The 26,958-nt window shown below is 44.3% G+C and overlaps 2 protein-coding genes across 2 annotated transcripts; one reads left to right on the top strand and one right to left on the bottom strand.

The window, feature by feature from the left end:
* The first annotated feature begins 18,249 nt into the window (after positions 1 to 18,249).
* On the top strand, positions 18,250 to 19,128 carry LOC100284586 (uncharacterized). The gene has a single exon (NM_001157481.2). The coding sequence runs from the start codon at positions 18,377 to 18,379 to the stop codon at positions 18,872 to 18,874; it is 498 nt and encodes a 165-aa protein (NP_001150953.1). The 5' UTR covers positions 18,250 to 18,376; the 3' UTR covers positions 18,875 to 19,128.
* A 2,378-nt stretch (positions 19,129 to 21,506) lies between these two features.
* LOC103633013 (Aleurone layer morphogenesis protein) lies at positions 21,507 to 26,722 on the bottom strand. The gene is made up of 12 exons (XM_008654706.3): positions 26,309 to 26,722; positions 25,372 to 25,873; positions 24,322 to 24,472; positions 23,927 to 24,034; positions 23,468 to 23,811; positions 23,296 to 23,366; positions 23,091 to 23,163; positions 22,909 to 22,982; positions 22,730 to 22,799; positions 22,158 to 22,321; positions 22,010 to 22,082; positions 21,507 to 21,878 (listed from the first exon to the last, which is right to left on the bottom strand). The coding sequence occupies exons 1-12, from the start codon at positions 26,468 to 26,470 to the stop codon at positions 21,733 to 21,735; spliced, it is 1,938 nt and encodes a 645-aa protein (XP_008652928.1). The 5' UTR covers positions 26,471 to 26,722; the 3' UTR covers positions 21,507 to 21,732.
* Between the last annotated feature and the right edge of the window lie 236 nt (positions 26,723 to 26,958).

Here is a 26,958-nt window from a genome sequence, read left to right as displayed (position 1 = left end):
AGTGGAAGCCTTGTCTTCGCTAAAGACTCCATTTCCCTTTCAATCTATGACTTAGCATGTAATACACTTGAAAATCACATTAGTCATAGCACATGAAAGAGAGATGATCAAAGGTATATAAATGAGCTATGTGTGCAAAAATATCAATCAAAATTCCTAGAATCAAGAATATTTAGCTCATGCCTAAGTTTGGTAAAAGTTTTCTCATCTAATGGCTTGGTAAAGATATCGGCTAATTGTTCTTTAGTGTTAATATAAGCAATCTCGATATCCCCCCGTTGTTGGTGATCCCTCAAAAAGTGATACCGAATGGCTATGTGTTTAGTGCGGCTGTGCTCAACGGGATTATCCGCCATGCAACAATGGCCTGCGGCAATATACTCGGCTTCGGCAGTAGAAAGAGCTACAAAATTTTGTTTCTTAGAATCCCAAGACACCAGAGATCTTCCCAAAAACTGGCAAGTCCCTGATGTGCTCTTTCTATCAATTTTACACCCTGCCCAATCAGCATCTGAATATCCAATTAAATCAAAAGTGGATCCTCTGGGGTACCAAAGGCCAAACTTAGGAGTATAAACTAAATATCTCAAGATTCATTTTATGGCCCTAAGGTGAACTTCCTTAGGATCGGCTCGGAATATTGCGCACATGCATACGGAAAGCATAATATCCGGTCGAGATGCACATAAATAAAGTAGAGATCCTATCATCGACCGATATACCTTTTGATCTACGGATTTACCTCCTGTGTCGAGGTCGAGATGCCCATTTGTTCCCATGGGTGTCTTTGAAAGGGAAATGTGCCCTTGGGCCATTTCTAGTATATTTTGGTGATTAAGTGTCCAACACACATTAAGTGGGTTATTATATGCCAAATGATGAATGAAGTGCAAATCAACAAGAAGGTATGTTTCTAGACTTAGTTCATTTGTTTTGGGTTCTAATGAAGCTACCTAAGTGCTAGAAACAGGAAAAGAAAAACATTGGAAGAGAGTGCCTGTGTGCAGCCAAGACTCAGCACAGTCTAGCACACCGGACTGTCCGGTGGTGCACCGAACAGTGTCCGGTGCGCCAGGCTGGTCTCCGGCGAACTGGCCACTCTCGGGAAACTTTGGCGGCGTACGGCTATAATTCACCGGACTGTCTGGTGGTGCACCGGACTGTCCGGTGAGCCAACGGTCGCCAGCGCAACGGTCGGCCGCGCAATCCGCGGGCGACGCGTGGCCCGCGCCAACGGTCGGCTGGGGGCATCGGACTGTTCGGTGCGCCAACCAGCTCGAAGCTGCAATGGTCGGCTGCGCTAGGAATGGAAGGAAATCGCGCACCGGACATGAACAGTGGTTGTCCGGTGGTGCACCGGACTGTCCGGTGCGCCACCCGACAGAAGGCAAGATTTGCCTTCCAAGAATGCCTCCAACGGCTCCTAGCTGCCTTGGGGCTATAAAAGGGACCCCTAGGCGCATGGAGGAATCACCCAAGCATACTTTGAGCATTCTAAGTCTTCCACACTCCGTCTCCGCGCACTTGATCGACTGTGTTAGTGATTTGAGCTCCGTTCTTGTAGTGAACTAGTTGTGCTTCATTTTGAGCTCAAGTCTTGGCTTATGTGCGTGTGTATTGCTGCGGATTTGTGTGTGTGTTGCTTCCCATCCTTACTCTTGTGCTTTCACCGTGATCTTTATTGTAAGGGCGAGAGACTCCAACTTGTGGAAAGTCCTCACGAACGGGAAAAGAGATAAGCAAAGAAAAGTCGTGGTATTCAAGTTGATCATTGGATCACTTGAAAGGGGATGAGTGCAACCCTCGTCCATTGGGACGCCACAACGTGGAGGTAGGCAAGTGTTATACTTGCCGAACCACGGGATAAACTCGCGTGTCTTTTGTGATTGTTTTTCTGTGATACTTGTGTTCAAAAGAGCTCGCTACTTAGCCATACTAACACTTAACCAAGTTTTGTGGCTATTAGTTGTTGAATTTTATAGGATCACCTATTCACCCCCCCCCCCCTCTAGGTTCTCTCAATTGGTATCAGAGTCGTTCTCTTCACGAAAGGGACTAATCGCCCGAAGAGATGGATCCTAAGGGAAAGGGGATGGTGGTCAATGATAAGGAGAAGGAGTCCATCTTCAACGAGCCGAGGGACGACAAGCCCACTGACTCTGGCTCAAGTCATAAGAAGAAGGACGGGAAGAAGAAGAGGCACATCAAGAAGATTGTCTACTACGAGAGCGACGAGTCTTGTTCTTCCCCAAGAGACGATGACTACGACGAGAAAAAGAAACCGGTTAACTCAAATTTTTCATTTGATTATTCTCGTATTCCTTATAATTCTAATGCCCATTTGCTTTCTATTCCTCTTGGTAAAGCTCCACACTTTGATGGAGAGGACTACGCTTTTTGGAGTCACAAAATGCGTAGTCACCTTTTTTCTCTCCATCCTAGTATTTGGGAGGTAGTTGAGAATGGAATGCAATTTGATAGTACGGATAACCCTGTATTTATTAACGAATAAATTCATAAGAATGCACAAGCTACCACTGTTTTGTTAGCATCATTGTGCAGGGATGAATACAAGAAGGTGAGCGGCTTGGACAACGCCAAGCAAAAATGGGACACCCTCAAGATTTCACATGAGGGGAACAACGCCACCATGATCACCAAAATGGAGTTGGTGGAAGGCGAGCTAGGAAGGTTTGCCATGATTAGGGGAGAGGAGCCAACGCAAACATACAACAGGCTCAAGACCCTGGTCAACAAGATTAGGAGTTATAGGAGCACAAGATGGACGGATCACGATGTTGTCCGACTTATGCTAAGGTCATTCACGGTAATTGACCCCCATCTTGTTAACCTAATTCATGAGAATCCCAGGTACACCAAGATGACACCCGAAGAGAATCTTGGAAAGTTTGTGAGCGGGCGCATGATGGTGAAGGAGGCCCGATATGTGGACGACGCTCTAAACGGTCCACTCCCCGTCCACGAGCCTCAAACTATTGCCCTCAAGGCAACCAGCAGCAGTGAGACGCTACCAAGCAAGGTGGCACAAATTGAGGCGGCCGGGCTAAACGAAGATGAGATGGCTCTCATAATCAAGCGCTTCAAGACGGCGTTGAAAGGACACAAGGAGTACCCCAACAAGAGTAAAGCAAAGGGAAAACACTCCTGCTTCAAATGTGGTAAGACAGGTCATTTTATAGCAAATTGTCCCGATAATACTAATGACCAGGAACAAGAAAAGAGCGGGAAGAGGGAGAAGAAGAAGGCCTACAAGAAGGCGAACGGCGAGGCGCACCTTGACAAAGAATGGGATTCAGACTACTCTACTTCCAACTCCGACGACGAAGGACTCGCTGCCTCAGCCTTCAACAAATCGACACTCTTCCTCAACGAGCGCCATACTTGCCTCATGGCAAAGGAGAAAAAGGTAAGCGCTCGAGATACCCCCAAGTATACTTCTTCAAGTGATGATGACTCTAGTGATGATGAAGTAGATTATACAATCTTATTTAAAGTTTTAGATAGAACTAAAGTAGATAAAATCAATGAATTGATTGATGCTTTAAATGAAAAGAATAGACTCTTAGAAAAGCAAGAGGATATTTTATATGAAGAGCACGATAAGTTTGTAAGTGTGCAAAAGTCTCTTGTTTTAGAGGTTAAAAGGAATGAAATGCTTTCTTCAAAATTATCTGCTTGTCATGAAACTGTGTCTAGCTTAAAGAGTATTAATGATGATTTAAATGCTAAGCTAGAAGTAGTTAATGAATCTAGTTCTTGTGTAGAACATGTTGTCATTTGTAATAGGTGTAAGGATTTTGATGTTGATGCATGTGTTGAGCACCTTACTTCTATTACAAAATTAAATGGTGAAGTGGCAAGTCTTAATGTCCAACTTAAGACTTGCAAAAATGACTTTGATAAGTTAAAATTTGCTAGGGATGCCTACACCATTGGTAGACATCCCTCAATTAAGGATGGACTTGGCTTTCGAAAGGAAGCCAGGAACTTAACAAGCCAAAGGGCTCCCATTCCCAACAAGGAGAAAGAGAAGGCCCATATGGCTAGTAGTAATCAAAAGAATCATGCTTTCATGTATAATGATAGAAAATTTTCTAGAAGTTCTCATTATAATAGGAGTTATAATGCTTTTGATTCACATGCTATGATTGCTTCAAGTTCCAATTTTAATGGTAGGCCTAGGAGAAATTTTGTGTCTCATGCTCCTAGGAAAATGTGCAATAAACCTACCTCTGTCTTTCATGCTTGCAACACTACGTATGTACTTTCATGTAAAAATGAAAAAGTGGTTGCTAGAAAGATGGGGTCCAAATGCAAAGGAGACAAGACTTGCATTTGGGTCCCAAAGACTATTGTAACTAACCTTGTAGGACCCAACAAAAGTTGGGTACCTAAAACCCAAGCCTAATTTGCCTTGCAGGTTTATGCATCCGGGGGCTCAAGCTGGATTATCGACAGCGGATGCACAAACCACATGACGGGGGAGAAGAAGATGTTCACTTCCTACGCCAAGAACAAATATTCCCAAGATTCGATCATCTTTGGAGATGGGAATCAAGGCAAGGTTAAAGGACTAGGAAAGATAGCCATTTCATCCGAGCATTCCATATCAAATGTGATTTTAGTTGAATCACTCGGGTACAATTTATTATCTGTCAGTCAACTATGTAATATGGGATATAATTGTCTATTTACCAATGTAGATGTGTCTGTCTTTAGAAGGAGTGATAGTTCATTAGCTTTTAAGGGTGTACTAGACGACAAACTCTACTTAGTTGATTTTTCGAAAGAGGAGGCCGGTCTAGATGCATGCTTAATTGCTAAGACTAGCATGGGTTGGCTATAGCATCGCCGTCTAGCACATGTTGGGATGAAGAACCTTCACAAACTTCTAAAGGGAGAACATGTGTTAGGTCTAACCAATGTATCTTTCAAAAAAGATAGACCTTGTGCAGCTTGTCAAGCAGGTAAACAAGTGGGAAGTACTCATCACAGCAAGAATGTGATGACCACATCAAGACCTCTGGAGCTACTTCATATGGACCTCTTCGGACCTGTCGCCTATCTCAGCATCGGGGGAAGTAAGTATGGTCTTGTTATTGTTGATGACTTTTCCCGCTTCACTTGGGTATTCTTTTTGCAGGATAAATCAGAAACCCAAGGGACCCTAAAGCGCTTTCTAAGGAGAGCTCAAAATGAATTTGAGCTCAAGGTGAAAAAGATAAGAAGCGACAACAGGTCCGAGTTCAAGAATCTGCAAGTGGAGGAGTTCCTTGAGGAGGAAGGCATCAAGCACGAGTTCTCCGCTCCCTACACACCACAGCAAAACGGTGTGGTAGAGATGAAGAACAGGACGCTTATAAACATGGCGAGGACGATGCTTGGAGAATTTAAAACACCCGAGCGGTTTTGGTCGGAAGCTGTGAACACAGCTTGCCACACCATAAACTGGGTTTACCTTCATCGCCTCCTCAAGAAGACCTCGTATGAACTTCTAACCGGTAACAAACCCAACGTTTCATACTTCCGTGTATTTGGGAGTAAATGTTATATTCTAGTAAAGAAAGGTAGAAATTCTAAATTTGCTCCCAAAGCTGTAGAAGGGTTTTTGCTAGGTTATGACTCAAATACAAAGGCATATAGAGTCTTCAACAAATCATCGGGTTTGGTTGAAGTCTCTAGCGATGTTGTATTTGATGAGACTAATGGCTCTCCAAATGAGCAAGTTGATTTTGATGATATAGATGAAGATGATGTTCCGACGGTCGCAATATGCACCATGGCGATTGGAGATGTGCAACCACAGGAACAACAGGAGCAAAATCAACCTTCTTCCTCAACGATGGTGCACTCCCCAACTCAAGATGATGAACAGGTTCATCAAGAAGAGGCATGTAATCAAGGGGGAGCACAAGAAGAACAAATGATAGAGGAAGAAGCACCACATGCCCCTCCAACTCAAGTCCGAGCAACGATTCAAAGGAATCATCCCGTCGACCAGATTCTGGGTGATATAAGCAAGGGAGTAACTACTCGATCAAGACTAGCTAACTTTTGTGAGCATTACTCATTTGTCTCTTCTATTGAGCCTTTCAGGGTAGAAGAGGCCTTGCAAGATCCGGACTGGGTGTTGGCCATGCAGGAAGAGCTCAACAACTTCAAGAGGAATGAAGTTTGGAGCCTGGTGCCACGTCCAAAGCAAAACGTTGTGGGAACCAAGTGGGTGTTCCGCAACAAGCAAGACGAGCACGGGGTGGTGACAAGAAACAAGGCTCGACTTGTGGCAAAAGGTTATGCCCAAGTCGCAGGTTTGGATTTTGAGGAGACTTTTGCTCCTGTGGCTAGGCTAGAGTCTATTCGCATGTTGTTAGCATATGCCGCTCACCATTCTTTCAGGTTGTTTCAAATGGACGTGAAGAGCGCTTTCCTCAACTGGCCAATAAAGGAGGAGGTGTACGTGGAGCAACCCCCTGGTTTTGAGGATGAACGGTACCCCAACCATGTGTGTAAGCTCTCTAAGGCGCTCTATGGACTTAGACAAGCCCCAAGAGCATGGTATGAATGCCTTAGAGATTTCCTAATTACTAATGCTTTCAAGGTTGGGAAAGCCGATCCAACTCTTTTCACTAAGACTTGAGATGGTGACCTATTTGTGTGCCAAATTTATGTCGATGACATAATATTTGGTTCTACTAACCAAAAGTCTTGTGAGGAGTTTAGCAGGGTGATGACACAGAAATTTGAGATGTCAATGATGGGCGAGTTGAACTACTTCCTTGGGTTCTAAGTGAAGCAACTCAAGGACGGCACCTTCATCTCCCAAATGAAGTACACGCAATACTTTCTCAAGCGGTTCGGGATGAAGGACGCCAAGCCCGCGAAGACACCAATGGGCACCGACGGACATGTCGACCTCAACAAAGGAGGTAAGTCCGTTGATCAAAAGGCATACTGGTCTATGATAGGATCCTTGCTTTATTTATGTGCTAGTAGACCGGATATTATGCTAAGCGTATGCATGTGTGCTAGATTTCAATCTGATCCAAGGGAGTGTCACCTTGTGGCCGTTAAGCGGGTTCTTAGATATTTAGTTGCTATGCCTTGCTTCAGGATCTGGTATCTAAAGGGGTCTACCTTTGACTTGATTGGATACTCAGACTCCGATTATGTTGGATGCAAGGTTGATAGGAAGAGTACATCAGGGACGTGCCAATTCCTAGAAAGGTCCCTGGTGTCTTGGAGTTCTAAGAAACAAACCTCCGTTGCCCTATCCACCGCTGAGGCCGAGTATGTTGCCGCAGGACAGTGTTGCGTGCAACTACTTTGGATGAGGCAAACCCTCCGGGACTTTGGCTACAATCTGAGCTAAGTCCCACTCCTATGTGACAATGAGAGTGCAATCCGCATGGCGGATAATCCTGTTGAACACAGCCGCACTAAGCACATAGACATCCGACATAACTTTTTGAGAGACCACCAGCAAAAGGGAGATATCGAAGTGTTCTATATAAGCACTGAGAACCAGCTAGCCGATATCTTTACCAAGCCTTTAGATGAGAAAACCTTTTGCAGGCTGCGTAGTGAGCTAAATGTCTTAGACTCGCGTAACTTGGATTGATTTATAGCATACATGTGTTCTATGCCTTTGATCAAGTTAGTTTATGCATTTATGAGATTTGTTGTTTATGTATGATGCTCAAGTTGTGCAAGGGATCCCCGGACCTCACAAGTCCATGTGTGAATGATGCACATATCTAGGGGGAGAAGTGCTACAACTTGACCCTTTAAGACTAACGTTGTTCTTGAGTTTACTTGATGTAGTCTCAAAGGTGAATTGAAAGGGAAAGGTGAACTTGGACCATGCAAAGACTTCCACTGCACTCCGGTATTAGTGTACTCACCTCCAAGTTCATTCTTAAGCTCCTATTGCCTTTTTGCTCTTAATTGACAATTTTGGTGAGGCAATGGGGTTAAAAGGGCCAACAATGATCCCGTTTTGGTGCTTAATGCCAAAGGGGGAGAAATTAAGGCCAAAGCAAATGGATCAACTACCACTTGAGAATTTTGAAAATAGTAGAGTTAGAACTTTTGATTTTTCAAAATACTCTTATTGTCAAAATTTGGTCTATTGTGGGGAGAATGTTTGATTATGGGAAAAAGGGGGAGTTTTGGCTCTTAATCATTTTTACTCTTGGATTATCTCTCTTTGTGCCCAAACAAGTGTGTTTGACTTAGAGATAGAAAAATGAATTTGATTTGCAAAAACAAACCAAGTGGTGGCAAAGAACGATCCAAATATGTCAAATCTTGTCCAAGACTATTTTTGTTCTCAATTGCATTGATGTTGCACTTCTATTTGTTGCTTTTTGATGTGTTGGCATAAATCACCAAAAAGGGGGAGATTGAAAGGGAAATGTGCCCTTGGGCCATTTCTAGTATATTTTGGTGATTAAGTGTCCAACACACATTAAGTGGGTTGTTATATGCCAAATGATGAATGAAGTGCAAATCAACAAGAAGGTATGTTTCTAGACTTAGTTCATTTGTTTTGGGTACTAATGAAGTTACCTAAGTGCTAGAAACAGGAAAAGAAAAACATTGGAAGAGAGTGCCTGTGTGCAGCCAAGACTCACCACAGTCTGGCACACCGGACTGTCCGGTGGTGCACCGGACAGTGTCCGATGCGCCAGGCCGGTCTCTGGTGAACTGGCCACTCTCAGGAAACTTTGGCGGTGTACGACTATAATTCACCGGACTGTCCGGTGGTGCACCGGACTGTCCGGTCAGCCAACGGTCGCCAGCGCAACGATCGACCGCGCAATCCGCGGGCGACGCGTGGCCCGCGCCAACGGTCGACTGGGGGCACCGGACAGTGTCCGGTGCGCCAACCAGCCCGAAGCTGCAACGGTCGGTTGCGCCAGGAATGGAAGGAAATCGCGCACCGGACATGAACAGTGGCTGTCCGGTGGTGCACCGTACTGTTCGGTGCGCCACCCGACAGAAGGCAAGATTTACCTTCCAAGAATGCCTCCAACGGCTCCTAGTTGCCTTGGGGCTATAAAAGGGACCCCTAGGCGCATGGAGGAGTCACCCAAGCATACTTTGAGCATTCTAAGTCTTCCACACTCCGTCTCCACGCACTTGATCGACCGTGTTAGTGATTTGAGCTCCGTTCTTGTAGTGAACTGGTTGTGCTTCATTTTGAGCTCAAGTCTTGACTTGTATGTGTGTGTATTGCTGTGGATTTGTGTGTGTGTTGCTTCTCATCCTTACTCTTGTGCTTTCATCGTGATCTTTATTGTAAAGGCGAGAGACTCCAACTTCTGGAAAGTCCTCGCGAACGGGAAAAGAGATAAGGAAAAAAAAGACGTGGTATTCAAGTTGATCATTGGATCACTTGAAAGGGGTTGAGTGCAACCCTCGTCCATTGGGACGCCACAACATGGAGGTAGGCAAGTGTTATACTTGCCGAACAACGGGATAAACTTGCGTGTCTTTTGTGATTGTTTTTCTGTGATACTTGTGTTCAAAAGAGCTCGCTACTTAGCCATACTAACACTTAACCAAGTTTTGTGGCTATTAGTTATTGAATTTTACAGGATCACCTATTCACCCCCATCTAGGTTCTCTCAGTCTTGATGGGTTTAGCATCCTTCATCCCAAACTTGGTGAGTATGTCTTGAATGTATTTTGTTTGACTGATGAAGGTTCCCTCTTGGAGTTGCTTGACTTGAAATCCTAGAAAATACTTCAACTCCCCCATCATAGACATCTCGAATTTTTGAATCATGATCCTACTAAATTCTTCACAGGTAGATTTGTTAGTAGACCCAAATATGACATCATCAACATAAATTTGGCATACAAACAAATCATTTGCAATTGTTTTAGTAAAAAGAGTAGGATCGACTTTTTCGACCTTGAAGCCATTAGCGATAAGAAAATCTCTTAGGCATTCATACCATGCTCTAGGGGCTTGCTTGAGCCCATTAAGCGCCTTAGAGAGTTTATATACATGGTTAGGGTACTCACTATCTTCAAAGCGGGGAGGTTGCTCAACATAGACCTCTTCCTTGATTGGTCCATTAAGAAAGGCACTCTTCACGTCCATTTGATAAAGCTTGAAGCCATGGTAAGTAGCATAGGCAAGTAATATACGAATTGACTCAAGCCTAGCTACGGGTGCATCGGTTTCACCGAAATCCAAACCTTCGACTTGTGAATATCCCTTGGCCACAAGTCGGGCTTTGTTCCTTGTCACCACACCATGCTCATCTTGTTTGTTGCGGAAGACCCATTTGGTTCCTACAACATTTTGGTTAGGACGTGGAACTAAATGCCATACCTCATTCCTCGTGAAGTTGTTGAGCTCCTCTTGCATTGCCAACACCCAATCCGAATCCCTTAATGCATCTTCTACCCTGTATGGCTCAATAGAAGACACAAAGGAGTAATGTTCACAAAAATGAGCAACACGAGATCGAGTAGTTACCCCCTTATGAATATCGCTGAGGATGGAGTTCACGGGGTGATCTCGTTGTATTGCTTGGTGGACTCTTGGGTGTGGCGGTCTTGGACCGTCATCATCTTCCTTGTCTTGATCATTGGCATCTCCCCCTTGATCATTGGCATCTCCCCCTTGATCATTGTCCTCCTCTTGAGGTGGCTCATCTTCTTGATCTTCATTTTCACCCTCTTGAGCTTGATCCTCATCTTGAGTTGGAGGAGATGCTTGCATGGAAGATGAAGGTTGACCTTGTGCATGTGGAGGCTCTTCGGATTCCTTTGGACACACATCCCCAATGGACATGTTCCTTAGCGCGACGCATGGAGCCTCTTCATCATTTAGCTCATCAAGATCAACTTGCACTACTTGAGAGCCGTTAGTCTCATCAAACACAATGTCACGAGAAACTTCAACTAGTCCAGTAGACTTGTTAAAAACTCTATATGCCCTTGTGTTTGAATCATAACCAAGTAAAAAGCCTTCTATAGCCTTAGGAGCAAATTTAGATTTTCTACCTCTTTTAACAAGAATGAAACATTTGCTACCAAAGACTATAAAATATGAAACATTGGGCTTTTTACCGGTTAGGAGTTCATATGATGTCTTCTTGAGGATTCGGTGAAGGTAGAGACGGTTGATGGCATAGCAAGCGGTGTTGATTGCTTCCGCCCAAAACCTTTCCGAAGTCTTGTACTCATCAAGCATGGTCCTCGCCATGTCAAGTAGAGTTCTATTCTTCCTCTCTACTACACCATTTTGTTGTGGCGTGTAGGGAGAAGAGAACTCATGCTTGATGCCCTCTTCCTCAAGAAAGTCTTCTATTTGTGAGTTCTTGAACTCCGTCCCGTTGTCGCTTCTAATCTTTTTTATCCTTAAGCCGAACTCATTTTGAGCCCGTCTCAAGAATCCCTTTAAGGTCTCTTGGTTTTGAGATTTTTCTTGCAAAAAGAACACCTAAGTGAAGCGAGAATAATCATCCACAATTACAAGACAATACTTACTCCCGCCGATGCTTATGTAAGCTATCGGGCCGAATAGGTCCATGTGGAGTAGCTCAAGCGGCCTGTCGGTCGTCATGATGTTCTTGTGTGGATGATGAACACCAACTTGCTTCCCTGCTTGACATGCGCTACAAACCCTATCTTTCTCAAAATGAACATTTGTTAGTCCCAAAATGTGCTCTCCCTTTAGAAGCTTATGAAGATTCTTCATCCCAACATGGGCTAGTCGGCGGTGCCAGAGCCAACCCATGTTAGTCTTAGCAATTAAGCAAGTGTCGAGTTCAGCTCTATTAAAATCAACTAAGTATAGCTGACCCTCTAACACTCCCTTAAATGCTACTGAATCATCACTTCTTCTAAAGACAGTAACACTTATATCCGTAAAAAGACAGTTGTAACCCATTTTGCATAATTGAGAAACAGAAAGCAAGTTGTAGTCTAAATAATCTACAAGAAAAACATTGGAAATAGAATGGTCAGGAGATATAGCAAATTTACCAAGTCCTTTGACCATACCTTGATTTCCATCCCCAAATGTGATAGCTCTTTGGGGATCATGGTTTTTCTCGTAGGAGGAGAACATCCTTTTCTCCCCAGTCATGTGGTTTGTGCACCCGCTATCAATTATCCAACTTGAGCCCGCAGATGCATAAACCTACAAAACAAATTTAGGCCTTATTCTTAGGTACCCAAACGGTCTTGGGTCCTTTCACATTAGAAACAAGCACCTTGGGTACCCAAACACAAGTCTTTGAGCCCTTGTGTTTGCCACCAACATATTTGGCAACTACTTTGCTTGATTTGTTTGCCCCCGGATTGCCTAGAACTAGATGCCTCACTCTTATACATAAAAGCATGATTAGGGCCAGAGTGAGACTTCCTAGAGTGAATTTTCCTAATTTTGTGTTCGGGATAACCGACAGGGTATAAAATGTAACCCTCGTTATCCTGAACCATGGGAGCTTTGCCCTTAACAAAGTTGGACAATTTCTTAGAGGCATTAAGCTTGACATTGTCTCCCTTTTGGAAGCCAATACCATCCTTAATGCCTAGGCGTCTCCCACTATAGAGCATGCTTCTAGCAAATTTAAAATTTTCATTTTCCAAGTCATGCTCACTAATTTTGGCACTAAGTTGAGCTATGTAATCATTTTGTTGTTTAATTAGAGCTAGGTGATCATGAATAGCATCAACATTAATGTCTCTACATCTAGTGCAAATAGTAACATGCTCAACGGTAGATGTAGAGGGTTTGCAAGTACTTAAATCAACAATCTTAGCATGTAAAATAGCATTCTCATCTCTAAGATTGGAAATAGAAACATTGAAAACATTTAAATCTTTAGCCTTAGCAATTAGTTTTTCATTCTCAATTTTAAGGCTAGAGAGAGATGCATTCAATTTGTCAATCTTAGCAATCAAATTAGCATTATCATTTCTAAGGTTGACAAGAGAATCATCACTAACATTTACTTTCTCAACCTTAGCAATCAATTTATCATTTTCAAATCTAAGGATGGAAATAGTGTCATGGCAAATACTTAGCTCACTAGTTATTTTTTCACATTTTTCTATCTCCTGAGCATAAGCATTTTTAACTTTAACATGCTTTTTGTTTTCTTTAATAAGGAAGTCCTCTTGGGTATCCAAGAGTTCATCCTTCTCATGAATGGCACTAATTAATTCATTCAATTTTTCTTTTTGTTGCATGTTTAAGTTGGCAAAAAGGGTGAGCAAATTATCCTCATCATCACTAGAGTTTTCCTCATCACTAGATGTTCCGTATTTAGTGGAGTCTCTAGATTTTACCTTCTTTTTGTCGTCCCTTGCCATGAGGCACTTGTGGCCGACGTTGGGGAAGAGAAGCCCTTTGGTGACGGCGATGTTTGCGGCGTCCTCGTCGGAGGAGGAGTCGGTGGAGCTCTCGTCGGAGTCCCACTCCCGGAAAACATGGGTATCGCCGCCCTTCTTCTTGTAGTACCTCTTCTTCTCCTTCCTCTTTCCCTTCTTGTCGTTATCCCTGTCACTATCACTAGACAAAGGACATTTAGCGATAAAATGACCGGGCTTACCATATTTGTAGCACACCTTCTTGGAACGAGGCTTGTAGTCTTTCCCCTTCCTTTGCTTGAGGATTTAGCGAAAGCTCTTGATGATGAGCGTCATTTCCTCGTTGTAGAGCTTGGAGGCGTCGATGGGGATCCTACTTGGTGTAGAATCCTTCTTTTCTTCTTCTGTCGCCTTGAATGCGACGGGTTGCACCTCGGGTGTTGAGGTGGCGCCTTGCTCGATGATTTTCTTGGAGCCTTTGATCATCAATTCAAAGCTCACAAATTTTCCTATCACTTCCTTGGGAGACATTAGTTTATATCTAGGATCACCACTAATTAATTGAACTTGAGTAGGGTTAAGAAAAACAAGTGATCTAAGAATAACATTGACCATCTCATGGTCATCCCATTTGGTGCTTCCGAGGTTGCGCACTTGGTTCACCAAAGTCTTGAGCCGGTTGTACATCTCTTGTGGCTCCTCCCCTTGATGAAGCATGAAGCGACCAATTCCCCCTCGACCGTTTCCCTCTTGGTGATCTTGGTCACCTCGTCTCCTTCTTGCTCGGTCTTGAGTACGTCCCAAATCTCTTTGGCACTCTTCAACCCTTGCACCTTATTATACTCCTCTCGACTTAGAGAGGCGAGGAGTATAATAGTGGCTTGGGAGTTGAAGTGCCGGATTTGGGCTACCTCGTCCGAGTCATAGCCTTCATCCCCCACGGATGGTTTCTGCGCACCAAATTCAACAATGTCCCAAATACTAGCGTGGAGTGAGGTTAGATGGTGCCTCATTTTATCACTCCACATACAATAATCTTCACCGTCAAAAATCGGTGGTTTGCCTAGTGGGACGGAAAGTAAAGGGGTGCGTTTGGAGATGCGAGGATAGCGTAAGGGGATCTTACTAAACTTCTTGCGCTCATGGCGCTTAGAAGTGACGGACGACGCGTCGGAGCCGGAGGTGGATGGCGATGAAGAATCGGTCTCGTAGTAGACCACTTTCTTCATTTTCTTCTTCTTGTCTCCACTCCGGTGCGACTTGACGCGGGGAGGTGATTCCTCCCTCTTCTTGTTGCCGGACTCCCCCGATGGAGCCTTCCCGTGGCTTGTGGCGGGCTTCTCGCCGGTCACCATCTCCTTCTTGGCGTGATCTCCCGACATCACTTCGAGCGGTTAGACACTAATGAAGTATCGGGCTCCGATACCAATTGAAAGTCGCCTAGAGGGGGGGTGAATAGGCAAATCTGAAATTTATAAACTTTAAGCACAACTACAAGCCGGGGTTAGCGTTAGAATTAAATTCGAGTTCGAAAGAGAGGGAAAACAAATCAATAAAGAAATAAAGCAGATGAACATGGTGATTTGTTTTACCGAGGTTTGGTTCTTGCAAACCTACTCCCTGTTGAGGTGGTCACAAAGACCGGGTCTCTTTCAACCCTTTCCCTCTCTCAAACGATCACCTAGACCGAGTGAGCTTCTCTTCTCAATCAAACGGGACACTAAGTCCCCACAAGGACCACCACACAATTGGTGTCTCTTGCTTTGATTACAAGGAACTTGAAAGCAAGAATAGAGGAAGAAGAAAAGCGATCCAAGCGCAAGAGCTCAAAAGAACACAAAAGTCTCTCTCTCTCTCTCTCTAGTCACTAATTTGTTTGGAGTGATTCCAGACTTGAGAGAGGATTTGATCTCTTTGTTTGTGTCTTGGAATGAAGTCTAGAGCTCTTGTATGAGGTTTGATGGCTGAAAACTTGGATACATTGAAGTGTGGTGGTTGGGGGGTATTTATAGCCCCAACCACCAAAATAACCGTTGGTGAAGGCTTCTGTCGTATGGCGCACCGGACAGTCCGGTGCGCCACCGGACACTGTTTGGTGCGCCAGCCACGTCACCAGGCCGTTGGGTTCCGACCGTTGGAGCTTTTGACATCGGGGCCACCGGACAATCCGGTGGTGCACCGGACAGTCACTGTTCACTGTCCGGTGCGCCTTCTGGCGCCTGCTCTGACTTCGGCACGCGCAGTTGCACTGTTCACTGTTTACTGTAACGTTGCAGACGACCGTTGGCGCTTGGAGCCGTTGCTCCGCTTGGCACACCGGACAGTCCGGTGAATTATAGCGGAGCGGCCTCCCCGAATTCCCGAAGGTGGCAAGTTTGGAGTTGAGCTCCCTGGTGCACCGGACACTGTCCGGTGGCACACCGGACAGTCCGGTGCGCCAGACCAAGGCTGCCTTTCGGTTGTCTTTTGCTCTTTTAATTTGAACCCTTTCTTGGACTTTTTATTGGTTTGTGTTGAATCTTTGGCACCTGTAAAACTTATAATCTAGAGCAAACTAGTTAGTCCAATTATTTGTGTTGGGCGATTCAACCACCAAAATCATTTAGGAAAAGGTGTAAGCTTATTTCCCTTTCAGGTTTTAAATCCCTAGGCCGCGGAGGATTCGCGCACAGGCGAACAGAATTCCGCCCACGGCGAGCGCAAGTCGCGACGGGGATAGAGATGACACATGGGCCCTAGTTGTCCGCGTCCTTGGTGCTCCAGCACGTGTGGGGAGCACGATCTGACCGGCGGGCCCCACGCGACAGGGACATGGTCCCGAGAGGTGAGTTGGGTGGGCCGACGGGAGTGAGGTAACAGGGAGATGAGCCGGGGATAGAGGAGATTCGGCCCAGGTAAGCCTTTTCTCTTTTCTTTTTCTATATTTTTGGTTTCTCATTTCTAGATTCAAATTCAATTCAAATCTAGTTTTGAATTTTGCACTCAAGTATCGATGCACAACAAAAAGAACTCAACATGAATGCAAATCCATAATTTTGTTTTATTTATTTATTTATTCCACTCTGTCTACGAAACTGCTTTCGAGTACACTAATTACACACAATGTATATTAAGAAGATAATCTCTAATCCCTTTTATTTATTAAAATATACTTTAGCTTAAATATTTTGTAGTATAGACTCAAACATATTATTCAACTAGTCGGTTGCCCGTGCGTTGCGACGGCTTACAACAATACCCACGTAAATTATTCATAAAAAAATCAAGATTTTTTATTGATTGTCTCCGCTCTCTGTATAATATTTTTTGATTTGGCTAACTGATGTTATTGTTTACTCCATGCAATATGTCTTGGTACAACATGGCTAATAAAGTGAGCGATTAGAAAAGAGTTCACAACGACTGACTGAATGAACAGAGATTATAAAATGACATAATTCCATCATACATAGACCAAATAATACAAAGTTTGTGAGCTCAAGTTTCTAAAATAAGTCTCATGAAGTCAAACTTATAAAAAAGATAGATCAAAATATGGAGTAATTGCTAAAGTCAGGCATCAATTAAAACTGGATGCGCTCCATATAAATTATGCTACTCCGTAGTAATTACTAACGTTTAAAACCAACAAATAACCTTTCATTTTGCTGTTAGTGTGACAAATCATTGTTGCTCCATCCAATTCAGCAACCTCAAACACCATGTAGTCCATTGCGTCAATGTGGTCTCAGAAACGACCTAATGTTTGCAAGAGCCAAGAACGTAGTGCCGTGCTTGGGCTGTAGCCTCAGCCCGTAGTGCTGGCCCGACCCGACACGCTATTTTTTTATTTTAAAAAAACGTATATACCTATATACAATTTATATTCAATATTAAAAACATCTTAGCATGATGTTTTACTGGTTAGACAGCTTCACCCAGTGTCTCTCGTCCTTCTTTCATTAGGACATGGGTTCAAACCCCACCTCCTGCACCATTTTTTAACATTTTACTCTGATTTAATTAAATGGGTCGACGGGCTAACGGGCTGGCCCGACACAGTTAGCAAGTCGACATAGAGCCATAGTTGTGGTCCGCGTGCGTCTAGCCCGTGCCGCCGTTTGGTCATCTATAGACGTGATGTGAGGGGTTATTTGTAAAAAGATGACGCATGACGATCGTTGAAACTGATGTTTTAAGTATAGTATAGATAACTCAACTCATATAAGTACCACTTTTCTATTAACCTTTTGTTAGAAACCACATTTATTGAAATCTTGGGGTCAAATCTTTCTAATTCTCGAAGTTAGAATCTTATGGTGTTACAACGACGGAGGGAGCAGACTTGGCTCAACTCGATTTGATAAAATTTTGGGTCCGTGGATACAGAAGGCTGGTGCTGTTTTCCTGCCGCGACGCGTCGGTGCCGCCAGTAAAAAAACTTGTGAAGCGCGGAGGACGAGTGAAACCCACTGACTTTTAACCGAAGGGATTCACAGTAGTTCTCTAAATAAGTCCCTAAATACAAATTTAATTTTTTTTTCCTCCAACCATTATGTAAAATAAATGGTTAAATTTATAAAGTCCCTACCTAATCCTATATTGTTGCTAAATGTAGCAACCCCTTCTTCACTCCATAAATATACATGGATCCAACAAAATATTTGGCAACTAAAATAGAAAACTATTAGAGAACATATAATTTTTTTTACTTCCTCTAATCCTCTTATTGTTAAGCAACTCCATGCGTCTGTTTTTAGAGATGCCCCAGCTGTCATTAATTGATTGGAGTCAAGTCAAATCATAGGTTTTCGTTTTGCATGCACAGGCACAGTTGGGCCCGAAGTGTTTCATGTCAAAGCCCTGAAGGCCAACTTATCAGCGACCCAGCACCCCTCAGTCCCTCAGCGACTCTGGGGCTCTGGGCTCTGGGCTCTGGCCTAGCCTCCACTGTCTCCCAGTCCCCAGGTCCTCATCGGCCTCCGGTCTTCTGGTCTCCCCAGATCTCCCACCGGGGAACCCTACCCGAGCATCAGCCATGGCGATCGCGGCGCGCGTCCTGCGCCGCCTCCCGCTCCACCTCTACCCCTCGCTCGCTCGCTCTTTCTGCGCAGTTTCCCCGGCCGCCGCCTCGGCCGCCCCGGCGTCCGCCTCGGCCGCCCCGGCGTCCGCCAAGGTCGCCGATCGCATCGTGCGCGTCCTCGCCATCGATCTCGAGGGGGCGCGCCGCGAGGTCGTCGGCCTCTCCGGGCAGACACTCCTCCGCGCGCTCGCCAACGCGGAGCTCATCGAGCCGGCCTCCCACCGCCTCGAGGATATCGACGCGTGCTCCGCCGAGTGCGAGGTCCACATCGCGCAGGAGTGGCTCGACAAGCTGCCGCCACCGTCCTACGAGGAGCGGTACGTGCTCACGCGCGCGTCCAGGAACCGCGAGCTCAACAAGCACGCGCGCCTGGGCTGCCAGGTCGTCCTCACGCCGGAGCTGCATGGCATGGTCGTCGCTGTCCCCGAGCCTAAGCCGTGGGACATCCCGTAATGGCCTGCCGCGACGAATGGCAAGGTGCGGCTTTCGACGCTGTGAGCCTTCCTTCATTCCCCTGGCTCGGTCAAGCTTGTGCGCCTCTGCCATACCCTTTTATGTTACGGATTTGATGAAGAATAATAGTTTGATGGGAAAAACCTGCCATTGGTTAACTTTTGTTCTTTTGAATGTGGAGTGTAATGGATGCTGTAATGTGGAATCCCGTTGCAATTACCGCAGTTCAATGTTTCATGGTTTTAAGTTTTGTACTCTGATGAATAGTTGATTGGTCTTTTCATTTCCATCTTCAGAAGAAAATGCAGAACAATAGTAGAATACGAAGACTGGTCTAATGTAAGCATGTGCCTAAACGATTTTCTATGTTCTCTCAGAGTTCTTGATGTGCCTGCAAGGTACTAGGTACATGTGTAGTAACTCATAGTTCCGAAACTGAAAATCTTTTGATGCCCTTGGTGCTGGTCTATCTGTGATCTAACTCTTATCGGATGTTATTGTCAATCGAGACCCAAGGCAATGCAATTAACATAAGCTTATTGAAGTTTCAAAATGTGTAGTCTACAATATCCAGCAGACTGGTCTTATTTAACAGGATTGCATAGGCGTTATGTTTAGCATATTATGTAATGCACTAACGAGAGGAAGTTAAGGTAACATACTTTCAACTTGAATCGTGTGCCTGTCTTTCAGTCTTTCTAATTTGGTTTTACAGTTGGTGAAAGAACTTGCTTGTGGCAATGTTTAGATTTTTTGAGGTTGGGTTGCTGTTTACTCATATTCCAGATCACTTTGGCCCCATTTCCTTCATTGCAATGGCATGTGCTTTGGAGGTTGGAACTTGTATTGCCCTGTTGTTGTTCTGTCCACCGAACTTCAAATAGGTGTGCCCCCTTCTGCCATTCATACCAATAGCCCCTCCAACGCTTCATACAGGTTACAAATAGGTGTACCCCCCTTCTGCCATTCATACCATGATAGGGCAGTGGGTTCACCGTTTAGGCCCTGTTTGGGAACAAAGTTTTTGAAAACCACAGTTTTTGAAATACTATACTATACTTTAGTTATGACAATACCGTAGTTTATAATACCGCAGTTTTGAAAACTGAGGTCAAGAGCTAAGTTTAGAATGCCTTAAAACAACTATAGTATTTGCAATACTTCAATTTTGAAAACAGAGATTTTACACAGCTTGCCAAACACCATTATGTATATAATACTGCAGTATTTGAGAATACTGCAGTATTCTTCCAAAACTGCAGAAAAACTTTGTTCTCAAACACCCCCTTAATGTTTTGATTGTGTACTGCCTAGTTTCCTAAAGAACAGTTGGTTCTCGCTGGCTATACTCTGTGCATGTTATTGTTGGCATTATTGTTACATTATTAGTTATTTCTTTTTTTTTTATCCAATTCAGGTGATGCTTTAATTTTGGCGACTAGGTAAACAGAAATATCTCCTTGCGCATATCGACAGGACACCCAGAATCGGTAGCAGTCTAAACTCTAAACGACTTTGGCCATCGGATTTTCCTTTTTTCCCCTTTTGGATGGTCAAGAACAGCAGATTCCATTAAACTTGTAGCCTCTATAACGCTACAATGGCAAGCAACCGAATCCTGAATATATACAAAACAGAACTCACAAAGGTCGGGTCATCCATCCACATGAGAACGCCGTCTTCATTTGAACCTTTGCAGAGGTGAATCTAGAGATGTTTGTCAGAGCATGTCAACTATGATGGAATTGTAATTTTTTTTTGTAAAATACTTATAGAATTTAAGAAAATTTATGCCATATAACGAAACTGACCCTAATGATATTCTCGGCTTTGTCCCTAAACGGTTCCCTTACCTCTCGTTTTTATTTCCCCTTCTGGAGAGGAAAACGGTTCCCTTACCTTCCAGCGTGTATTGCGCCTGCGCTACATCGGTAGCACATGGACTGCTCTGGAACCTCCATATTCAGCTGCATCCACGCCTGTGTAGCATGCTTTCATTTGAGATACTTCATACTCGATCGAGAGGTTCTCTCTAACGATCAGATGACATGTTACGGTCCTTTCGCAACTTCTGAGTTTGTAGGGATGAAAACGGTCGGAAACGATATTTATTCGGTAATCAGTTTTTAGTCGTTTTTCTTTGATTGCGAATAAATAGGATATATAATCTACAATACAAATTTTTATTCTTGTTTTTAACATCCAGCTTGTAAAGATTTATAAAAGGTAAACCTCAAATTCATCCTATATTTTCTCAAATAATAGATTAAACTTCGGTATGGATTCAGAAATAAATTCGGTAATTTTTTCAACGTTTCGTGTTATAGGGAGCAAATAATACATAAAACAATTTGTGTAATATTTTATTCATATGTGTACTAATGCGCTTGATAACATAAGAAAAGATCAACATTAAATTTTATGCATATCTATTTTAAAATATTAAATTTGTTCTAACAGTTCGGATTACCGCTTTCATCCCTATGAGTTTGGACTCCCAGCAACGGCAGGGTGGGTGGGTGACAAGTATATAGCCTGCAGCCAACAGCTTAAAGACCAATGAACCTCTCCGGGCCGCGGTTCTTAGCACAGCAGGCTACCATGCGCGAACGAAAAAGAATGTAGCCAAACAAAAAGAACATGGTCAAGTCAAGATAGCAAGTGAAAATCCAGATTGCCCAACAAGAAAACGCAGAACCACACCTGCAGAATTCTTAAGTTCAAATAGATAGATAGAATTTTGTTTTGACAACCAGCATGTTCATTTCTGAGCTGTGATGGCTGTTCTTTCCTGTCGCATGCAAGTCGATACCCACAAGGATGCAGCATTAAGGGTTCTGTGGAGACATGCCGCTCTCCTAGCCTTCCCTTGCCTTCTGCTGAAGCTGAGACAGCATGTTGGACGCTGCTGAGTCTCGTGCCTCGTGAGGGGTAACCCTCACATCACCATCTACACTCAAGTTGAAGTCTGGGCCCATAAGGTGGACACTGGCCTGGTACATATCTGCCAATATAGGAGTACAAACTGTAAAAGATCGAACACCATATGATAACTGTCGCCTGCTATGTATGGTCCAAGGACTCCATGCTGCGACATGCAGGAACTTGAAAAATCGGTGATTATCATCCACATACCACCGGTAACTGAAGGAAGTACTCTGTATCTTGGAAGAATCCAGTTGCTCTCACGGCATATATCATCCAGTTCCTGCAATGACTACTGTCAGACAGAGGATTGTAGAGGCAGCCATGATAATAATTTACACCATATGATGCTTCTTGCCTGGCATCTGTTGCGTAGAAGTATGGCTTCTTTCAGTTTCTTCCTCTTTATGTTCATGGTTTGGCATCCTTCTCCAGAGCTAATTGGATTGGCAACTTTCATCGCCTTCCAACTATTCTCATATTTCTTTAGGATTGACATTACTTTAGGTGTCATCTCTGTTTCTGCAAATGATTTGAAAACGGTACACACTGGTTTGATATAACTTGAAGGTAAAATATTGAGGTTGATTAGCAACAATCACACAGTTGAAAAGATATGATGATATATATAGGTCTACAGTTATTCTACGGGAATTTAAGTTATCTTGCTAGTTGTCCTTGGGAGGATAAATAATGTTCATGCACTTGTATTCTGCAGCCTTGTTTGGATGGGGTGGTGACGCCCAACTCCATCATTTGGGAGTTGGGGCTAAGGTTCACATATACAAATCGCAGCCTAAGATTACAAGGCCTTCGTGCTATGTTTAGTTACGTTGTGGAATGGAAAGACAGTTTGTTTGCCACAAGATCATTTGATTTCACACTGTTATTGTACATTTCATCTTGATTAGTTGTGAAAAGGTAAAATACCTGTCAAGATTGTTTGAATGTCCATTTCGTACTCAGCACATCGATCTCCAAGCATAAAATGCTCATGGAGCTGAAACGAAGATAGACTGAGATGAGTACACATTAGGTTATCAAGGAAAAGAATTATGATCGACAAGCATCACTGTAACTTCAGAAATGAATTGCAATATGTAACATACTGTATCATCTCGCATCTTCCAAAGTAATTGCAGAGTCGCATACTTCTGAACATTCATGTTACCTGTGATGCCACCTGAAATGCAATTTGAAGTATGCAGATTAAGATTTGGGAGCATCGATCTGGAAGTAACCAATAATAGGAAAAAGAAATTTCTTTTTTCTTGGATAGGATTGTCCTTACCAGACTTATCAGTGACTTTCTCCTTTTGGCTTTTCAAGGCATGGTCATTATTTACAGGACCAACATCTGGTGTCTGAAAGATATTTAATTCTTTAAGTTGAAGTTTAACACATAAACATGCATATATTAATTATTGTTGAACTAGAAACATCACGCCTGATTTCAATGTATCTTTTTTTTCTCAAGTTCATACAGAGTTCTTTACCAGAAAGATATTTTGGGGCACATTTCTACTTTTAGTGTTCTTCTCTGTTCTGCTCTTGTCCATTTGGGCACCTGAAATTAAATGATTTTATCATACTGATGTTGAGATTTGAGAAACAACAATGTATCAGCAAAATCGAAGCAGTGAAGTACTATAATATTGACAGACTTACTGGCTTGTAAGTCTTTTGTAGGGCTCTGACCATCCCCATGCTCTGCGTAGGTAGCAACTTTAGTCTTGCAGGCTTCAGATGTTCTTTTGCAGTTCGTGTTGCTGCCTTTTTTGTTTTTGCTGGTGCTGCTTTCGTTGGTGCCACTGTCACGAACTGCTTTTACTACCTGCTTATTTTTCTTTGGAGTAGAAACGTCTGTTGGCATTTTTTTCATTTTAGTCTTGCTATTACTATTAGCTTCTTGTTCCTTCAAACTTTCTTCTATTTCAGAGGGAAATGAAGATTTCCCATTTTGAAATACCTGCTCCTTTGGCACGCTCAGTGAAGAACACAAAGGCCAGTCCCTGCAACATGTCAAGAGTGATCTTTAGTCATTAACCTAAAAAAAGTTGTAAGCAGACACATTTTTGATATCGATGGTTTCGTGCATAATCAGCTGAGATAAATCTTTATGTATACCTGTTCAGGACGTTTAACAAGACCTCCTTATATGGCAGTAAATGATAGTATTCAACTACAGATGTCGTTGTTGGGTACGGACCACTTTGAAATATAGGACCACTCATCCTGTCAGAGGAAAGGAAGAAATACAATAGGGACAACTTTTATAAGTTACTACAATTGAAAAATTGTGTATTAACACTAAACAAAGCAATTCATTTAGGAATTAGGAGGGACAAACAGCAAGCATTACATCATATACTCCTGAAACAAAGTATCTTGAAACGGGTGGAAAGAGCTTTAGCAAAGTACCCATTGCTGACATCAATCTAAGATATGCAGTATATACTGTACTTATTTGACTAGGTCTGCAACGTGCAATGGTACAGAGTAGGCATAGTGGAAAAGCAAACCTTTCGATCAGGGCATCTAAAGGCATTTCCTTAAGCTTGCTATCGACAGTCTGATCATAGTGCAGAAGGAACAACATGGTAGCTGTCCCCTTCTTACTCAGTGAGTACACCCGATGTTCTTCGATAAAGCGCAAATTTGTATGCTTCATACCTATTAAAACAAAAGTGTGTGAGACATACCTATTAAGACATACAAAAGATAGGTGCACAAGCATAAAATTTGCAGAATCAATAAAATCAAGCGCACAATTTCGCTTACGAAGCAACTTGTGTATCGAGCACACAAACATGTGTAATTTTGAGAAGAACGTTGATTGCCATCAGCTCATGTACATAATCACTCTAGGACGCGATTGGGTTCGCTTCCCGGCCAAGCTTGGCTCCCTCTAGGCATCCAGGCCTCACCAGCCATGCTCCATGAATGCAGGAGGGTTATGTTTGGTTGCTTGCGTGTAAACATTTTTTTTCATGCGGGGCAACCTGGCCCAGCAAAGTTGCTGTTTGGTTTGATGCATGTACAAACAAATGCACGAAAAATACAGCCAGTCTTCAAGGAAACACTCCCGCGCGTTCGCCCGTGCGTGCGGCCATCAAAACGCCAAAAAACAAATCACGCGGGGCGAGCCATGCCAAGGGATGGCTTTTGCACGGAGCAATCACGTGTATGTCGCATCTGGCGAGGCTGGTTGAGCCTCGTACATGCAACCAATCGCGCCCCTAATATGTTATATGTCAGTGGACGCAGGACCATATTAATAAGTCAGGTTTCAGTAACAAACAACTTGTACATAATCAAATTAAATGAGAGGACCCAAAACACACCAGCTAGCCTAACTCCACAAAGTGACTATATTTGTGCCCCCTGTGCTTGTGGGTGAAGTAAAATTCAATTCAGGTGGTGGGGATGTTCTCCCCTCTTGACAGTCAAAAAAAAAACTAAAATCCTACTACAAATTAAGTCATGGACGTGTAGCCACTAGCCACAAGGCTACATCTAACTGCTCTAGTAGTTATAAAAAAAGGAATAACGTACAAGTGTATAGCACCAACCTGTTTTGAGTTCCACCTCTGAATATGCAATCTGCTGAAGCACGTACGGTTCCGAAGGAAGTCCCACGGATTTATTACTCGACCCCTGCACTGGCATGTCACTGCTGAGCGAACCACCCAATGCCGTCGTGATCTCTTTCTCAAACATCGACCAGACGCCCTTGGTTTCGGAGCCATGCTCGAGCACGCACTCTTTCTTTGTCCGATTGAGAAGCAGAACAGCGACCTTGGAGATCGGCCACGTGGTCATCTCGGGGGAGTCCTTCGTGGGGTCGAGCGCCTCAGCGATGTCGCAGGCGTCGACGATTGCCTTGTCAGTGACCGAGAGCCCGGCCCCCACTCCGTTGCCGAGGCGGTTCTGCGCCTGGTTCAGGTACATGAGCAGATTTTTGTTGGTGACGCTGAGGGAGGCAGACATGGAGAACCGTTCGGGGTTGGCAAACTCGAGCTGCGGGAACTGCTTCCGGTGGTAGTAGTTGTACAGGAGAACCGTCGCGTGGACCTGCGCAACAACAAACCATATCCATGACGGCGTAGTGAGGTAAGTCGACGTCGACGACGAGGTTACTGGAAGAACAAAAGCGAATTCCGAAAGCCCCCAAGCACAAAACAAATAAGCCGCGAGCTCCGTGATGGCGCCGCGAGGAAAGCCGTAGCTCGACGGTTGAAAAAAAGAAGAAGTGCGTGATCAACACTAAGCGGAATAATGTGATGGATCAGCCTGTAGAAGCCGCGAGTTCCGAATGCTCGCAAGCTAGTAGCAAGCCGGGCGACCCAAATCCGCCCCAGGAACGAATCGCACGGGGAGGAGGCGCAAGCGACATGCTCCGTTCCAAAACCCGGATCGACCCTCCAGAAAACCCCATCGCAACCGCGTCACTCACAATCATCACAACTCGCGAAAAAAGGGCAATGTGTCAAGCACGAGCTTCCTCACCTGACGCGCCACAGCCTCCTGAGCCTCAGGCGACAGGGCCTCCTCCCGGTCTACCTGGCCGCGCGGCAGCACCGGCACCACGAGGTGCTCCACCAGCAGCTCCACCGCGTCCTCCAGCTGCACCACCTCATCGCTACCACTGGCGTCGCCTTCCCCCTCCATCACCGGAACCACAGCAGTGTCCCGCGCAACCTCTACTAGGGTTTTGCGCCGCGGGAGTTGGGGTTTTCTGGGCGGCCGCCGTTCCGACTTCCGACGATGGCAGGAAAATGGAAGGCAAGGCGCGATCGTGCAGGGTGCCTGGGGCGGAAAAGGAAAACGGTGGGTGTGCGGAGAGCGCAGGGGGACGAGATCCGCCGTCCAACATGGGACCTGGTGGATCGGGGCCGTCCGGGGCGACGTCACGAGGAGTTGGCCGCGGCGAAAGACCCGGACTGGCTGGTCAGTACTTGCGAGGGTCCTGACTGTATTCTATACGGAACAGGCTTTTTGACTGAGAGAGTGAGAGTTGCCGCTCCAGCTTCCACGTATCATCATTGGACGGGTAGAGTGGCTTCGAGGGTGGGTCCAAGTCGTCCAACCGGCTCCCTTAGCAGGGGCGATGTCGTAGGTGCTGTTAGTTTTTTAGCTAATTTTCATATAAATGATGC

This window comes from Zea mays, chromosome 7, assembly GCF_902167145.1.
Source record: "Zea mays cultivar B73 chromosome 7, Zm-B73-REFERENCE-NAM-5.0, whole genome shotgun sequence".
NCBI classification, from domain to species: domain Eukaryota; kingdom Viridiplantae; phylum Streptophyta; class Magnoliopsida; order Poales; family Poaceae; genus Zea; species Zea mays.
This window is presented reverse-complemented; position numbering and strand designations above follow the sequence as displayed.

Excerpts from the sequence above, each read along its gene's own strand:
- LOC100284586 (NM_001157481.2), top strand. The coding sequence starts at position 18,377 with ATGGCGATCGCGGCGCGCGTCCTGCGCCGCCTCCCGCTCCACCTCTAC.
- LOC103633013 (XM_008654706.3), bottom strand. The coding sequence starts at position 26,470 with ATGGAGGGGGAAGGCGACGCCAGTGGTAGCGATGAGGTGGTGCAGCTG. Across the intron at positions 23,812-23,926 it reads TTGTTAAACGTCCTGAACAG|GGACTGGCCTTTGTGTTCTT; the intron begins GTATACATAAAG and ends GACATGTTGCAG. Across the intron at positions 21,879-22,009 it reads ACTTCCTTCAGTTACCGGTG|ATATGTACCAGGCCAGTGTC; the intron begins GTATGTGGATGA and ends CTATATTGGCAG.